General features: G+C 43.5%; 1 protein-coding gene across 1 annotated transcript in view; it reads right to left on the bottom strand.

Annotated features, from left to right (window-relative positions):
- The window catches only part of LOC105683890 (Fanconi anemia group J protein homolog), a 49,043-nt gene that overhangs the window by 8,331 nt on the left and 27,650 nt on the right, over positions 1 to 13,062 (bottom strand). Inside the window, exon 5 of the mRNA XM_012396862.3 lies at positions 1,119 to 1,214. Coding sequence (XP_012252285.2) covers positions 1,119 to 1,214 — 96 coding nt within the window. The remainder of the gene's footprint in view (positions 1 to 1,118; positions 1,215 to 13,062) is intronic.

Genomic DNA, 13,062 nt, shown 5'->3' with positions numbered 1-13,062 from the left:
AGAACAAAAAATAACACAGACACGATACGAAACTGATGGAAAATCTCTCGGAAAGAAAATGAAAAACACAAATACTAGACGAACGCGGTTGGGTGAAAATATGTTTTTTTTTTCAATTTGCGCCCACCGAAATAAAATATTCGGGATAAATTTGTAACGTGTACTCTCTACTTGGTTGGCGTTTAAATCCCCGACGCGACTTCGACGAAGTATTTTATTGTGAGATCAATTTCATTAATTATATTTTATGAACACAACTCGCAGCAGCCGATGCGATGAGATATGGCCACACGTATACACGTACGTCCATAGAATGATCACAGGTATAGCTCACGAAAACGCCGAACACGAAAATCTGGCAAAACGAAAACCTGATGCCGGAATGGGAATAAACTGCCGCGGTGAAAAGTTAAAAGGTTTTCTAACAACTACCGAAAATTTCAACCCTCCCTATTTTCATCAGGGTATAATTCCGTACAGAAATTTCTCGATTTGTACGTTTTCGAACACAACTTTATATAGCTTGTTAAGGTAGTCGCACTTCGCATAATTCATTATCTGAAATATTACTTACAATCAGCTATGATAAATGCTGAAATTCCCGGGGAAAAGCGCATCATGCGAAAAGTAGAATATATGTACAGGTATACATTTTCGAACTATTGTCCTGTATTTAGAATTTGTATTCGTTATTCAGAATATATACGGTCTGTTCGAAATACAGGAGAAACCGTGATGTACAGCTTCTGCTGTTCAACCCGCCGACCGACCACGATATGTATTTACCGAACAGTGTTCTAAAAGTGGCGTCGACTTCGAAACAAAAAAAATCCAAAAACCAAAACACGTCAAATCTATCGCGCTATATATCTGGGATATGAACAATGCGTGGTTTTCGTATATTCCATAATTCGTATGCGCAACGCGTTGAATGTAGATGAAATTAATAATGCACTCGATTTTCACCAAACAAAATAAATTCGGTTTTGTGAATTTTCTTCTTGTTTTTTTTTTTTTCACGCGAGTATAATCCGTGCGGATAATCGAAGGCGAACATGACTTGCGAATTAATGACCCCGCAACGGCTTAGATGAAGTTTGTTACAGTTCAAAACTCACCCGATTCTCGCTTCTTCTCCAGGCACGGTTCTCCCTCTGACGCCCCAAATTCTTCGTTCTTGGTCCGAAGCTCTTCGATTTGCTTTTTTACTTCCTCTGAAAAAAAGCAAACAAACGAATTTAGAGAATCTTCGACAGCCGCGATTCCGCGCCCTAATTATAATTTTTCCCCGATGAAAGTACTCGGTTTACCTTACGTAGCCGAACCGTTTCTACCATATACAATATTATAGTAAAAGGGATCGCGGGGTTCCCGAAGGTTGAATGAGCTTTCGCTAATGGGCATTATATTTCGAATTTGTATTATACGAACGTTCGGATTATGGGCCTGTCATAGAGGACTAATAACTAGTCTGGGGCCCTCCGCCCATCTGATACGAAAAAGGACCTCGCGTATAATAATATAATGTGCGGAATAAATAATAATCATGATGTTAAACGGGAGCGGGTAATGCAACGCGGCTTATACGTACACGTATAATGGGTGTACGTATACAACCGCGTTCTAGGCGCGGCGGTATACACCGGAGATCAAACATACCGCCAAAAAACCTTACGGAACTCCCTCCCGCCCCTTAGGAGCTGCCCCGGTGCGATGGCCCTTCCTACATCCCTATCGCCGGGGCCGCAACGACCTAATACCGCAAAAAAATCTCAAATACAGTGCGGAGACGAGAGACAGAGAGACGAAAAACGACCGACCGCGCGATTCTGCGTGTTTTATAAATTATTTCTCTCGTCGCGAAGATTATCGTGGGATTTTCGGAGAAGCTGGGTAATCCGAAAGAGAAGCGCGAGACAGTTTGGTGCCTTTCTCTCAGGCGATACGATTTTCTGACGGCAAAGGACTCTCGGTTTCGGTACTTTAAGGGTGGGCGAATCCGTATCCGCGCGTCTAGCGTGGTTCACGGTAGCCCCTCCGGGGTGGGTTTCGCGGGTTGAAAATTCTATGGGGTTTCGGGGATCCTCTGTGATCCCGTGCACGGTGCGGTACTTACACGCGATATCTGGAGACCCTATAATATAACGTAGGAGAGAGAGCCGAAGTCGCCCATCTCATCCCTATCCTTTATCCCTTATCCCTGTGACCCTATCCCTCGTTTCTCCCAAAGCCCTCTAATGAAACCGTTTTACCTTCCCCCTTTGGAGCAGTTCGGCCCTTCTGCAGAATGCCTCGCTAGGCTTAACTATATTATTCCACTGTACCTACCTTCCGCTATATATATATATGTATGTGTATATATATTTCCTCGCGTTTCACGAGTATTCACCAGGCATTTATATACATCTATGTACACACGTATATCCCTAGGGTAGATATGTAACGTATAAATATCTATCTATATATTCCGTTGTAGGTACCAGAAATTCAGGCGGCGAAGCTTCGTTGACTGGAAGCTGTCTGGGTAGTGCTCGTAATTACTTCAACCCCGGGGACCGTTTTCCGAGTCTAGAGGGTTCCGAATTCCTTCTCAAAGTGTTCGGTGGCGGTGGGCGCGAACCGCCGCTTCGCCTTGTTTTCGATCAACGGATTTCTCCGCAAAATTTAGAGGCCTTATTATCGTACCGTAGTTTATAAAGCAAGGATCGTTATTCGTACGTCGAATTCCGCGGTTACCCGATTACCATTACGTGCACCTGCAATGTCAATCGGAATTCACGGTCAGAGCCGCTGGTGTCTGCGATAGCCGAAACGCGGTCGATGCGTATTTTGAAAAAAAAAAAAAAAAAAACAAAAAAAAACAAAAAAAAAAATTTCCCTCCCCCAATTAGTAGCGGTTAAAACGCAAAGCGAGTTCCGCCTGTACGTGTATAGCTGCGGCGGTGGCACGTGTACGGGGCAAAAGGTTCCGCTCCGAACATTTTGACGGCTTATACCGCGGTATACGGTAGTTGAAAGGCGGAACCGCTTGTCGAGATACGGATCTGACCGATCATACAAGGCCGCGTATAATGGCCACTCGTCCGTCCGTCCATCATCGCGACAACAAAAGCAGAAATTAGTCGGCTCTGTTATGATTCTTTATTAATTGACTGACATTTCCGTCATATTATATTGTATGCACGTATACGTTATATATACACCTACCTACCTACCCCGGATAAACCCGCGGGCGTTCGTAACTGCACCACCACGACGCCAAAACTTTGAATTTTCAACCCTCGGGAACTGAGCAGCGGTATATATACATACCTCCTTCAACTCGAGCCATAGACGAGGCGTAGATTTGGAGATGGTTTTTTTTCTTTCTTTCATTATTTCTTCACGGTGAAAGTTGGAGGCGGAAGGGACCAGGTTTGTACGTACGATCGGAGGGTCGAACCGGCGTAGATCTGTACCCTTATATGCGTTCGTCCAGTTCATTTTTACATCGAAATTACGAAGCGCTTTCGATAGAACCGTGAAAAAATAAAGAACGAGTGCAAACGCGAAACGATCAAACGAAAACGTTGTTTGTTATTTGTTATCATTAGTTTTTTTTCTTTTTTTTCTTTTTAATGGTTTTGTTCGTACCTTTTATATCTGCAACAGAAGTTCACGGAAGAATTACGTGCACGCATAGGTGCAGTATGGGTTGTTCAATTTAGTGAACCATCATCGCGATTTTTGCGTTATAGGTAGGAGGGTACGTACGAACTGGAATGTTTGAAAAATACTTTTGTCAATTCGTTAAATTGAACGTTAAAAACGAACGAAATAGTTGATTGATCCCGACTATACTGCACAGTGCAGCTCGCGCGTCCCGTTAAATACCAATATTGTTTAATTGGGAACCGCGTACTTCGATGCACGGCGAAATATGCGCTCTATACGGTTACGTGTGTACTCGACCAGCTCGTTTTACATCGATGCTTTTCACCCGCGAAAGATTGGAAAATAGTAAAATAAATGAATCAGTATCCGAACGAACGTTCGAAAATATTTCGTACAATAAACCTTGAAAACCCTTTCGGAATAATATACGGGACTTCCTCGAAGTGCAGTTATCCGGACGTATCGAAGCGACTGCCGTTCCCCGGTTCCATTTTCTTTCATAATTTGAAAAAAACCGTCAAAGTGAAGGAGGGAATGAAATGGCTGGTTGCCTTTCGAAAACTGCACCATGTCTCAAGGGCTCTCTTTTACCACCCTCGTATATACCGGCACACCCCTTCTCGTACGAGTCCCTTCAGCTTTGCTGCGCCGAGATTTTTGTTTTTTTTACTCTGAAATATATATGTATATGTATATGTATTTTTTCATTTTCTTTCGGTTTTTTCGCTCATTATTTTCTTCATTTTTTTTTTTTTAATTTTTTTAATTTTTCTTTTTTCTTTTTGCCGCAATAATTACGCGAACCACTAATTACTGCCACTACTTCCACGCCGCATTCATGCCGTTGGGGTGTGCAACGGAGAATGTGAAAGGAAGAATTATAAGTCCGGAGGTGGAAATTATACGCGGGGATCTGCAGAAATGACGCGAACGCGCGCGCGGGACTTCTGCAAAGAGCTCTGGAGTGGCGGAGAGAGGGGAAAGCGAGATGGAGGAGAGAATCGAGTCGCGTACAAGAAGTACTTGTATTATACCTACCTATGTACGCGCAACGACCCAGCTCGGCAATATCAAGGACTGATGTACACTCGTATATACGTATATATATATATATATAATGTATGTACACCGTACATCCACCTTCCGTTTTCTAATTAAAAAGATTGATATGCGGTATTCCGCGGAATATAACAAGCGCGGCAATAAAAATCGCGACATTCAGGCAATTGTCACTCTCCGCTCGCACTCGACGACCTCCTCCTCTTAGCTCTTGCACTCCATTGTTTCCTCTGCTGAATAATAAGTTGGAGATGTTGGGGCGCAACAAAGGTTGCTCTTCGCTCGAAGAGATTGACACAATACGTAGCCTGGGCGTAACGAACAATAACGAATCGTATCGATACGATAATAAAATTCCTGAAGAACAATTGTTCCGCGGATTCCGGATGTACGGAGCGTCAACCGCGCCGTATATCGTTTCGACGAGTATAAAGAAAAATTTCTCCAATTTTTCCATGCGATCCGAAGTCAGAAGCGACGAATACGTACCGCGGCCGGTGAATTTCGGTGCCAGAAGCGATGGCGGCGAGACTCCGGTACAAAAGGGGCTGTTTGTAGATGTTTGTGATTGGTTACCAACGAACGTATAAACCCCCTACTCGTAAACCAGTCGGCCGCCCGTTTCTCGCTACCCTCATTGTCATTCTAACGTCAACCCCCGGGGGTAAGACACGCACTAGGGTGTGGTAAAATTCGCGTCCCCCTGCCAGAGAGCGTAAACGATGAAAACGCTGATATTTTCAGGTTGCGTTCATCCGGTCGTGCGATGCGACCTATACTGGATATTAACGTTTGAATTTCAAACATAGCGTCGCGATAAGCCGCGCCGCGGATGAAAATAATGGAGATAACGTTTTTCAAATTCAGCTCGGAATTCTCATGTGATCGATGAAATAAACGGATGACGTACCCGTACGTATTGTTCCGTTGCGTACATTTTGGAAACGAAATAAACGACGGATAACGAACTTTTCCATCATTTTTTTATTTTTCATCTCTTCACTAATTTCAGTTTCAAGTTAACAATCGCTAATTTCCCCCGGCCACATGAACCTGCATAAAGGATCTCCGATTTTATTCGTTATTGTTATCCGAAAGTTTAATCTGTTGAGGAAAAATCAATTCGATCCGCAGAGGTGCGGATAACAAGCGGCGATCGCGGCGTAAAGTTTCCGGGAGATCGAATTCAACCCAACAGCCGCAAGAGCGGACGTTTCGGGTTCTCCATCGCCGCTACACAACGATGCCAAGTTCGCCAATTTTCTTCGCGAAGAAAAAAGTTACATACGGGGGGCTAGCGTTGGGCCGACGAGGAGCAATATATCGCCGTGACAGCGATTTTAATTTTGACCCACCCCAAGGGTCTTCGGATACCGCATCCCCCGCGCGACAGCGGCAGCGTCAGCCTTCGACGAGACCCTCTTCTCGTTTTCCGTTCTCCGTTCGCCGGTTCCTCCCTCACCCTCCCGCATTTCTCGCGGCACCCTCGCCGTCGAGCTGCTGTCGCTGCACAGGGGGGGGTCTCCCTATCTTCAAATCTCGAATCGAATGAAAGCCCGGGATAACCGACTGCGTTTAATTTCGGGATAAGCCGTGGCAAGTTTAGGACCCTTTTCCCCAGCGGTACCGGGGACCCTCCCCACGGACGTTTGTGTCTACAAGCGTATAGATGCAAAGCAGCATCGATACGCGTGACTATAAATATCGCCATTCGTCATCAGCGCCGCATATCCACGGTTCAACGTTCGTGAAAATTATACAAACGGTACACACCCATTGACTAATGTTTTTACGTGTGTATAGCTCTCGTCTAGCGCGTGTGACGTCAACGCTCCATTGTTCACTGATATATTGTTCGTTCCGCAGTTTCCATACACTGTTTATACCAGAGAGGAAGGAGGGTGATAAACAATGGTCCCGCTACTCGGGTACGATTAATTGATAAAATATTCTTCAACCTTCGGTGAGATCTGTTGAGGTCGAAATCCGTGTTCGGAATCGATTGCATCTTTCTCACCTCGATTGTGCCGGATTTTCTTCTTCTTCTTTGTTTCAGGTATACGTGTATGAATCAGAGTCAGAAGTCGCTGCATCTTCGTGGAAAATCTCCGGTGTAACGAGTGGTGTACAAAAAATGGCAAAAGCCAAAAGAAGATAGTCCGCTGTCATGCGGATCGCAAGATGTATCGCGGTGTAAACATTTCGACAACTCCGTGGGTTGTTATCGGAACATCAATTACCTCGGGGATTTTCGGAGTTCGGAACAACGTTTAAATAAATATATACATATACATATATACATATATATATACCACGGATACACAGACGGTAGATATCCGAACGTCACGATACGAAGGTAATTCGAGGAGCAGACGGAAGAGCATGAAAAAATATTCCTCTTATATTCGCGAACATCACCGTGAATATTCGCGGTAGACATGTATATTCAACGGAAGTTGAACCGAGCGAACTAAAAATGAAGAAGAAAAAGAGAAAAAAAGGAGGAACGTTGGTACGGACGGGACAGAAACGAGAGAAAAATGGAAAGAAATAGCGAGGTGGAAGTAAAAAATTTCGGGGAATGTAAAAAAAAAAAGAAAGAAAAATTGCAAAATTTTTCAACGATATAAATATATATATATGTATACGCCTTACGCCACCGCGCGCCTCATCCGCACCCCCATCTTTTCTTCTCATTACTGCGAAGCCAACCCCCTCGAGGTTCCCCGATACACCCGACTTCAGCAAACGCCCCATCGCATAACCCCACGGCTAAATGCGCCTCGTTCTACATCTCCGCGTTACTCGGTGTGCGTGTCAATATATACGTATACGTAGTTATAATATACACGGCCGTAACTACAGGACACCCACTCACCGGGGGCGTCTAATAATGTCGCCAGCCAGGCGTTCCGCGTCCTATACGCTCGACGTTTTCTGCCGGTGCCTTCCACCGCTGCGGTGTTCAACCTCCAGCTATACCCTCGCATATCTCTGTGTGTCTATACGCGACATACATATATATAGATACGTAGGTATATACGGTTATCTTATTCTCGCTCACGGAGCGTAATATCGAGATGTCTTTTTTCCTCCCTCTCGCGGCTCTCCTCTCTCTCTCTCGTTCTGCCGCCCCCGAGCCACGGTGACGCCACCCCGAGACTCTTCTTCTCCATCCGTCGCCGACAAAATGAGCTTCGCTTCGCCGGCTCCCCCCCCCCCCCCCCCCACACCCCCCGGTTCGCCGGGTTGGGGTTCAACCTCGTTTTCCCGCCCCGAGCTGCAGACCGTCCCCTCCACCCCTCACCCGCTACCCTGCTTGCTCGGAAATTTGCCTTCGGGGCAGATGAAAACGGTGAGAAAAAAATAAGCTGACCGAGAAGACCGAATACGCGGCGCTCCATTTATTGGAATTTTAATATATCTGATTTTACATTTCGTACACCTACGTAGATATGTGGGATACGTACCTGAATTATACTCTTCGCTTCGATTCCGCGAAGAACCTGATATCGTACCTGTAATAGCTGCGACGCTAAACATTTTTCGCATTTCGTTGGAATGAGACGTGAAATCTTTGACCGATGAGATGCAGGGTCCATTGCGTGAGAAAGACGTAAAATTACGTAACTTATGAACTTCATGTTTTCTTTGTATACGAAGAGATGTATTTTCTCGTTTATTGTTCAGAAGAAACGTGTATTGAATGGAAAAAAAAAAAAGAAAAAAGGAAAAGAAACTGTTCAGGTGGAAGAGGAAGCCGTATACCATATATTGCCAGAGGTAGGTATATTTCCACCCCAAAGATGTTGAATTTTATTGCAGGTATCTTCTCCAAAGATAGACAGCTAGACGCTACGGTACACACTCATCTCAGATCGCGGTCCGGGGCATCTTTTCATTGTTACCTAATTTCACGGAAATAGTAATTTTCAAGTACATCAGCCGCTCGCGCGCTGAATTCAGACTCCGCAATTACACGATCTTCAACTCTGCAGTAAATATTACAATGTATATTCGTAAGACCTTGTACGTACACCAATATGTGAAATAGAATTTCATACATTCGCGTAAAATACTCGAGGTAAATGCGTGTATTATAAATATATCCCTCCGTACATTTCACGTTTCGAATGATCATTCACCGACGTCTACCTCCCCGCCATTCGATGTGCAGGTAAAATTTTCGCACGAATGAACATACCTGTCCCATTGACGAGGAGAAACTGTTGCCGCGCGTCTGTTTTCGGCGGTTCATCGTACCGCTGTTTCAGGATTATTCAAATCACCTGCCGCGAAAACGAAAATGTGCTAGCATAGATGTATACATGTGCTAACCATGTGCCGTAATTTTGGTCCCGAAATTCCGAAAAACGTTGGAGGAAAATCGAAAAAACTTTTTTCCCTCAGCAGCGACACTTTGATTTTTCGAAAAGACAAAAAATGTGCCGCAGTGTGCATGCTAGTCGTGTGCTATAATTTCTACGATTCCGACGCCATTTTGGGAGATATTCAAGTTCGGATTGCGGCACATTATAGCACACAGCTAGCACATAGTAACGCATATTGTTTTTTTTTTTTTTTTTTTTTTTTAAATCAAAATGCCCCAGCCAACTTCTTCTAGATAACTATATTAATTTTATCGATGCGACATCGAACGCCGCACTGTAGATACCAAAAAACGAAATTCAGAATACCTGAGCCGCTTCTAGTGAAAAATAATCGAATGAAAAGACTTGCCATTCGGATCATTGAATGGAGGGTTCAAAAAAATGAAAAATGAAAATTACCTTCCACGGAAAATCGTTCGAATAAATTTGAAAACCTTTGAAAAATTGAATGAAAAAAGGTAGTTAAAAAAAAAAAAAGTCCTTATCGCGTGACTTTTTTCAACGTGTAATGAAACAGTCGCGCGGAGGAAATACGCAGAGGGAGTGTGCGATACGTTATCGTGGTGATGCGGCGCGTGTGTGGAAGCGATGGGAAAATAGGGGTGAAAATCTGGTAGTGCCACCCGGTAGGTTATTTGGCTCGACGGTGTGGGGAATATACTATGCCAATATGACGTGGAGAGAGTTTGTTCACAGCGAGGGTGGTGGTAGCCATGGTAACGCCGGCACCCGTGAGTGTCGGCTCCAACGCCACCCGAATCCATCGTCTCCCTACTTTCCCCTTCGCCCCCGCCCGACTCCTCGCGCCGCAAGGGGTGAAACCACCCCCGAAGCCATCCCGTAATAGATATAGGTAGACTGCCTACGCCTTCGCGATCAATATGGTGGACAGACCCAACGACAACCGTCGAACATTATTGAAATGTTTGTATCTATCTATTTTTTTCATCGTTCCTCAATTATAATCCGTTACGATAAATTCGTCGATTGAATACCTACTTGCGTTTCATAGGTTAGGTAAACAATAAAAAAGAATCTAGGGATAAAGAAAAGAATGAAGAAAAGAGAAAATATCGAGGGGGGGGGGGGGTAGATTTTGAAATTTTTTTACGACCGCCGTGAATCACGGTGCGGAAATGTCGGTTTGAAAATATCGTGGAAATGCGATATTACTGTCGATTCTAGACACCCGTATAGATTTTTGGTGGGCATAAATGTGTAATATAGTTACGAGTACGGAGGTCCTTTGTCTAGATATTTTGGAAACCTATTGTACCTATATGTAGGACCAATGCTTAGGTAGTACGAATCTGCGGGAGGGTGTACACGCGGTATGTGTATTATGTGAGTGTAACGTAGCAGTGATTCAATGGAATTTCACAGTTATAATCCTATATATATGCGACGAAGACCGGGAAATCCTATACCTCCACATCACGCTGCGTTTTTCTCAGGTGTGCAAACAGGCCCCGGGCTATATTGCTAAAAACTGGGTTCCCTGCCAAGTTTAATCTTTAGCTGCCGGCGGAATCGTCTATCTATTTCAAAAAGGGAAAAGTGGCTTCCCAGAGATCCGAGCATTTGCGAAAGAGAGGGAAAAAGATAAAGGAAGGTATTGAAAAAATTGAAAAATGGCATTCGGTTATATTAGAATGAGATAAAGCGCACGTATTTCAACGAACGGCGAATTTAATTAAAAATCATTCGATCTCAAACCCGTGTATGTAGTGTAGGTAAATGAACTGTACAAATAGATCGATTTCTAGTTTTTTTTTCCAACTGTCTGCACTGTGAAAAAAATAAAAGAAAACGAAAAAAAACAATTTACAACATCTACTCGTGTTGGATTCATTTCGCATATGATTTGCACATTACGTGGACTCCTCGAGTGCGAACGAGATATTCGGATGATAAATTAATGAAAGCTCCGTAAACTGCAGAGGGGTGTGGAAATTGTTCGTCTTGTCGATGTATAAGTACGTAAAGTGGAACCGTAAGTGATGTAACTGAAAATTACGTATTTAGCTGTGGTGTTGATCGATTTATTTTGGGCGTCGTTGTGCATATGGACGATGTATAAATATACTGCGTATAATGGAGATGATTTGGTATTTATGGAGGTGACCTTCATTCCCCTAAACGAAATTTCTCTTCCATTGAATTTGATACACCCCGGCCGACGAATTATTTTCAATTGATACACGTACATACAATCGCACAAGATTGTCAATTTGAAATTCGGAGAGCTCCACCTGAATTTGTACAAATATACAACCCTTTCTTTGGCCAACAAAAGATTTCGTTTCCAACCGAAAAGAAGAAGAAAAAAAAAAAAAAGCCAGCAGTGCTCCGAATTTATTTCGCAAATAATTCACCGATATTCTAACTTCGGAATCGCGAGTTCACTTCCAGTTTAGAACGATCGATTATTGGTCTACATGTCGTTTAACTAAAAGTTGAAGTAAATATCGTAAAGTTTCCCTCAGATTCTCATGTCCGCTCGTTTACGCTGTACATGTATAACTATCAGGTTCTTCTAGTCGCCGACGTCAGTTCAGAAAATTGATTTGCGACTCGCTTCGATTCGGCAAGAGAAAATCTGGCGGAATTTCAGGATCATCACCATCCCGTTGGTCAAAGTTAATTTACATTCATGGACTTTTTGCAATTTTCAAATTGTTGTCGCGTCTACGGTACGATTCGTTTTTTATTTATTTATTTTTTTCTTGCAACACAATATCTAACGGAATTTTTGTTTTCTTTCGTTAGAGTAAAAAAATATAAACCGGAGTAGATATATCTGTACCGAACGGAATGTGAAAAATTCCATATACCCGTGCGTAAAAACTACGGGGTTAATTTGGCACGAAGAGAAATCGGTGATCGTTGTAGAAGAAAAAGGAAGAAAAAAAACAAAAAACTGAAAAATAAAACATCGAATAAACGGTCGAAACCCGCGCGCGTGTCTCTTCATCCGAATATTTAAACTGCAGCGCAACGAAGTGCCGAGGTGAAAAAAAGTTGTTGAACTGTTTGGTTCGTTTTTTATTTTTATTTTCATTTTTTTTTTCTTCTTCTATTTTCTCAACTAGCTGGCAGACATTTAGCGTGGGTAGTTGGGTATAGGTTCAGCTCGTGCAAGGCGAATAGACAAAGTTTGAAAAAGTTAGAAAAGCTCGCAGCACCGGTTTGCCTTTTGAAGCTCGGATTGTTCCTCAGCCACGAAGGGGCCATCGCTTCGCGGCGGCTCAGGTTTCAACATTCTACACCGCCTTCAACTTTAAACACACTTCGCCCGTTCCGAGCCACGCGAAGGGCCTGCATCAAGAACGATGCCGCCTTTTCAAACTCTATCTAGACGTGTATAAGGTATACCACATTCTACGCAAAATCACTCCCACTTGCTCTTTTTTCTGTTTTTTTTTCTTTTTCTTTTCTTCTTCTTATCTTAATTTTGAACATCTCTTTTCTTCGCAATCTTTTCTCCTTCGCAGCGAAACTGCTTCGTCGATTTGTGCGTGGAACTTCGAGTCTGTTCCGGATATAAGTTTTAATACAAAAAAAAATGCGACCCTATAATATTTGCTTTTCGATGGCGGATCGGAGAGCGGACTTTGGAAAACTAGGGAAACGAAAAAGCGAACGTCGGAAATAGCTATAATTGCGCGACAATGACTCACCGGTCGGATGAATTTATATAGAGGGTAAATTTTTATCGAAGCTCAATTATCAGTTCTCATTTTATCAGCGGCTGCATGTATTATACGCGCGTATTTCGCAGCGCTTTACGTATGCGTCGGTGCAACGGCATAATTGAATCTCACGGAGGGGTTGATGGGCTTTATGAAGCGGCGCTGGTTCCTCATTGGTCAAACAACAAATATACCGGAGGGCTGCTCGATGCGGTTGAATTATAGTCGAGCACAACGTCGAATCCAAACTCCGACCTACCGTGTAT

This window comes from Athalia rosae, chromosome 2, assembly GCF_917208135.1.
Source record: "Athalia rosae chromosome 2, iyAthRosa1.1, whole genome shotgun sequence".
Classification (NCBI taxonomy): domain Eukaryota; kingdom Metazoa; phylum Arthropoda; class Insecta; order Hymenoptera; family Athaliidae; genus Athalia; species Athalia rosae.
The sequence above is the reverse complement of the archived record's forward strand: the minus strand, read 5'-3'. Positions and strand labels throughout refer to the sequence as shown.